General features: G+C 39.9%; 1 protein-coding gene across 1 annotated transcript; it reads left to right on the top strand.

Annotated features, from left to right (window-relative positions):
* Positions 1–1,608: 1,608 nt before the first annotated feature.
* On the top strand, positions 1,609–4,479 carry LOC139303839 (pepsin A-like). Its single transcript, XM_070927688.1, has 9 exons — positions 1,609–1,664; positions 1,899–2,049; positions 2,144–2,261; positions 2,912–3,030; positions 3,299–3,495; positions 3,632–3,748; positions 3,866–4,007; positions 4,151–4,249; positions 4,342–4,479. The coding sequence occupies exons 1-9, from the start codon at positions 1,609–1,611 to the stop codon at positions 4,477–4,479; spliced, it is 1,137 nt and encodes a 378-aa protein (XP_070783789.1).
* The last annotated feature ends 737 nt before the right edge of the window (positions 4,480–5,216 follow it).

The raw sequence follows: 5,216 nt of genomic DNA, 5'->3' as shown, positions 1-5,216 counted from the left end.
GCATGTATTTGCACTGGAAGTGAACTTAGTTGATAGATCCTGCTCTCACTGGCTCTGAGGCTCTGACTGGATCTCTGTCGGTTTGCAGCTACAAAGTAAACTAAACTAACTTTTCAGTCCATTCTGTGCTTCGTTACATGAGTTATTTCAAAATAAATGTCTTGTATGCAAGCATTGTGCAGGAATTTCCTTTGCTACAAAATAATTCTCCTATGCAATGCACGAACCTGCATAAGAAATAATGAACAAATGATTTTTCTAACCCCAGTAATTATTTAAGCCAAAAAACCTGATGGCCATGCACATTAGGACATAAGGATAATCTGAGAAATTGTAGAAAAACTGTTTCTTTTGGAAAGTTTTCACTGTTGTCTACTTCTTTGTACGTGATATTGTTCCTAACAATGTTGCATACCTGTAAATATAGTTATATGCTGATATACTTTTGTTAGAGATTCTGGATATTTTACTCTACAGACGAATAAAGACAAGTGACCATTTGGTCTGAAAGTGGGTGTATATTTCATTTCTTCAAACATTTTATTTATAACAGGAAAACAGTGTTCTGCTATAACAGTACTGTGTGCACTTGTGTTTCTATTAATCTGTTTAGTTTACAGTAAATGATAACACAGCTCTATTAATATTTTGTCACCAGTAATTCATATTATCTAAAGGAAAAGACCTTGATATAAGAGTAAACACATGATAACGTAGCAGCAAACACTGTTATTGCCGAGACCCACATGCTGAGGTGAGTGACTGTGGCGTTAGTCAGTTTAAAATTAAATGACATCAAATATGTGAGATGTTTGACTTAATGTACATGAACATTGCATTCACATTTCGATGATAGGCAGTTTTAGTCTGGTTTTATTACTGTACATCATAACACAATATATACACAACATACTTAAATACCATAAATATGGTCAAAACACAAAAGAACAAACAGATATTTAAAACAAAGAGCACAGATTTAATAGTAATACAGTACAGGGTATATGTATATGCAAAGGCCCAAGTTTAAATTTAAATAAAATGAAAGCATAAAAAGCATGAAATAAAAACAAAATATGCATACAACTGAAACATTAACCAAGATAAAACAGTGTTTCATTTGCACTAGAGTCATGAATTAATCTTGAACATCATTTTGCATCACCTTTTGACTTTGCGAAGAGAACCTTTGTTATCTATTTTACCAGTTTGCACCTTCAACATGAACACAAATATTATACTACACTGCAGTTATGCAAGCTTTTTCCAAAAGTTTATGTTCCTTCCTTGAATCACATAATTGACATTGCCTTGAGGTCAGTGATTACTTTGTCCATTACTTATCTTTACTTATCACTTGTGTGTGTGCATTGCCTTATCATTGTGTAATGGCAAAATGTCGGTCCACCTGTATAAAAGAGGATGCATGCCTGTCTGTAGGCTTTAGAGTCTACAGGTGAGTATACTACAGCATCATAGACCTACTATATTACTATATTATTATTGCAGAGTTTCAGTTTGAATGGTTTTGTAATGCAACCTTCGTGACATGATTCTGCTCGACTGAAAGTCATTTTCTTTCACACAGCTGACAGCAGAGCCGAGACAATGAAGTGGGCCTTTGTTGTGTGTGCCATGGTGGCACTGTCTGAGTGCCTCGTCCAGTGAGTCAGCCTTACCACTCTATCACTCCGCCTTCCTTACTTGTTCTATATTTGATTTTTCCTACTACTTAAACTTCATTAGCTCATCTGAAACAACTGCAGACATATGCCACTTTGTGTGCGCTGAGTAAATCTGGAGAATGTCATGAAATAAAGGACTCATGAGCAAAATCTGTTTCAAATGTAGCTGAACAAATAAACAAAAAAAAAGTTGCTTCCTTTGGCGAATTCTAGGGTCCCTCTGGAGAAAGGTAAGACAGCCAGGGAGTTCCTGGAGGAGCAGGGTCGATGGGAGGAGTACAGGCTCAAGTACCCATACAACCCCATGGCCAAGTTTGACGAGCGCTTTGCAGTGGGCAGCGAGTCCATGACCAATGATGCTGATGTGAGTAACAGCTGCAAAAGCTTGAACAGACAGATGAATAGGTCTTTGGGAAATGGCTCGTTTTGCTCATCAATGGTCTCCTCTTCACCTCCAGCTGGCTTACTATGGAATCATCTCCATTGGAACCCCCCCCCAGTCCTTCAAGGTCATCTTTGACACCGGCTCGTCTAACCTGTGGGTGCCCTCCATCTACTGCAGCAGTGCAGCCTGCAGTATGTAAAACTATCCATGCGTATACACCTCCACACATTTAATTAGACAGATGTCAGATTGTTGGATTGAGGTTTGGTAACCATTTTCAGAAAGTTTAGCCATCTTATTTATCTCATTCGGAGGTATTTTCACCATTAACAGTTAACACTGGTTATTTGTTAGCTTCAGAATTGATTGTAGGATTTTACAGTAAGGTTAAGGAGAGGTTGGGGTTAAGGTAAGGGTTAGGGTTAGGAATGCAGGTAGGCTTGGCACCTAGCTATATCAGAGGCTTTGTGATCCCTTTTGGCCAGATAAGAGGTCCTCAAACAGCCCCCCATTACATCCAAAGTCTAGATTACAGACAATTGGTTTCATATCGGCTGCATATCAAACCAGATTGAAAACAAGAGGTTAAGATTAACATTAACTTATAGTTTTGAATCTCACTTGTATAAATTTGCTTTGTAATTTACATTGTAAACTTGCATGAATGCACATTTGCATGGGAATGTTGCTTCCAGCTACTTAACTTTCTTACTTTGCTTTCGTTGTTTTCACTGTCAATTGCATCATTTATCTCACCCCTGCTAAAGTGCAAAATAAAAAAAAGATAAATCAATACTACGTCAGCAAACACTAACAACATTTTTCATGTGTACCTTCCCAGATAACCATGACAAGTTTAACCCTGGCAGCAGCAGCACCTACAGAAACAACGGCAATCCTCTCAGAATCCAATACGGCACCGGTAGCATGACTGGCTTCCTTGGTTACGACACTGTGACGGTGAGAAATAAAAGCATATAGGATTACTTTGAATGGATATTTATTGACAGTTGTTACGCACTGATTATTACTTTGTCCCACCATATTCAAGGCAAAATGGTACCTGTATTCCTTTAAAATTACATATCTGTTGGCCTGCAGGACCATATTCACGTGTGTTGTGACCAAAAATGTCATTAAAATAGAAAAAGCAAATAAAAGGGATATTCAGATTACAACTTTAAAGATCCCACTGTAATTTGAGACAGTTTTAAATCCCGTCTGTCAGGTTGGTGGGCTTCCTGTGACGAACCAGATCTTCGGCTTGAGCCAGACTGAGGCTCCCTTCATGCAGTACATGCGTGCTGATGGTATCCTGGGGCTGGCATACCCACACCTGTCTGCTTCCGGAGCTACACCTGTCTTCGACAACATGATGAGGGAGGGCCTGGTCAACCAGGACCTCTTCTCTGTGTACCTGAGCCCGTAAGGACAGCCATACCTTTGCAGTATCCTATCTGGAGAAAGGGAAATCAAACTGTTACTACACAAATATTTACTATTACTAACAGAGCTGTAGTTTCTAGTAGGTTTATCAGTAAGTTCTTGCTTTCCTCTGCAGTAACTCGCAGCAAGGCAGTGTGGTGACCTTCGGTGGTATTGACCCCAATCATTACTATGGTTCCATCTCCTGGATTCCCCTCTCCAATGAGCTGTACTGGCAGATCACCGTTGACAGGTAAAGCCACGGATTCAGCATCACAGGTCCTCCGAACTGTTTCCAAACCAAAGTGATATAGTAGGCAGAAGTGTTTGATATCCGTCTGACGCATGCTGTACTGTATATCTCTTTCAGTGTTACTGTCAATGGTCAGGTTGTGGCTTGCAATGGTGGTTGCCAGGCTATCGTGGACACTGGCACTTCTCTGATTGTTGGACCTCAGAGCAGCATCAGCAACATCAACAGTGCTGTGGGAGCAAGTCTCCAGAACGGGGACGTAAGTGCCAAGGAGGACGAGTTGGGGGACTGAATTCAGATTTCTGTAGCTTGAGTAAAATACTACTTAACTTAGCTGAAAGTTGGATAATATAACCAAATTCCTTTTTCTTTAACTTTCTTCTCTCTCTTCCTTTGCCTCAGTATGTTGTCAACTGTAACAACATATACCAAGTTCCCGATGTGACCTTCAACATCCACGGACAGCAATTCACCATCCCAGGCTCTGCCTACATCCACCACGTAAGTGTTTGTTTCCCTGCCAGACTTTATATTTCCTCATCTCACTATATTTCCCCTCCATCTGAAAATCTTCTCCTAAATCCCTCCCACAGTCTCAATACTATGGCTGCCGCACTGGCTTTGGCAACGGAGGTGACAACCTGTGGATCCTGGGTGATGTCTTCATCAGACAGTACTACGCCATCTTTAACAGATCCCAGAATATGGTGGGTTTGGCCCAGGCTAGATAATCAACCTGAAGTCACCTTGCCCAAGAGCCTTGCAACAATCATATGTACATCTCAGTGCGATTGTAGGATTTCCAACAAGCGTGATTTTCAGTGCTACTGTAATGATGTGTGATGCCTGAGACTCAAATCTTTTCCTTGTCCTATAAATGATTACATTTCCTCAAATCCAATAAAAAGAGTCCAATTAATTTGACTGGAGTTTTTTTAACAACAAATAGACATGACTCTAAATCTTTGTCAACGATAAGCTACTGTTACATCTTGTTTAAGATGGAACCCCAACGAAACACACCCTTTGATGCAAGGACACTTCATACAAAACATACATGCAGCAGAATATCTTTACATAATGATTAATAGCCACTATCAGTGGCTGCTGTGGCCACAAACAATTATGGGATAATGGTAAATGTTAAAAAAAAAACAACAACAACCAAAAAGTGTAGAAGTAGACAGGAGCCATAAAGTCAGCAAACTGAATGATAATTCAGTTTGACAGAAAACTTTTTCAGCAAAAAAAAGTTTGCTAACATTAGCTAACATTAGCCACAGTAGGCTAAAGATCAACAATCTCCTCGTGTCTTTGCTGGACATAAGAATTGTATTCAACATCTGACACAAATGAAAAGTTGGGAGGAAAAAATTGCAACGTTTTTAAAGGGGTCTTTAGGCATAGAACTTCGGACACGTGGTAACAAGTGGTTGTATGTAGGGGAGTCCCACGTGGGTGCCTCTGG

Source organism: Enoplosus armatus, chromosome 20, assembly GCF_043641665.1.
Source record: "Enoplosus armatus isolate fEnoArm2 chromosome 20, fEnoArm2.hap1, whole genome shotgun sequence".
Lineage (NCBI taxonomy): Eukaryota > Metazoa > Chordata > Actinopteri > Centrarchiformes > Enoplosidae > Enoplosus > Enoplosus armatus.
This window is presented reverse-complemented; position numbering and strand designations above follow the sequence as displayed.

Coding starts and splice junctions, on each gene's coding strand:
- LOC139303839 (XM_070927688.1), top strand. CDS start 1,609: ATGAAGTGGGCCTTTGTTGTGTGTGCCATGGTGGCACTGTCTGAGTGC. Junction 2,050..2,143: donor CCATGACCAATGATGCTGAT/GTGAGTAACAGC, acceptor CTTCACCTCCAG/CTGGCTTACTATGGAATCAT. Junction 4,008..4,150: donor CAAGTCTCCAGAACGGGGAC/GTAAGTGCCAAG, acceptor CCTTTGCCTCAG/TATGTTGTCAACTGTAACAA.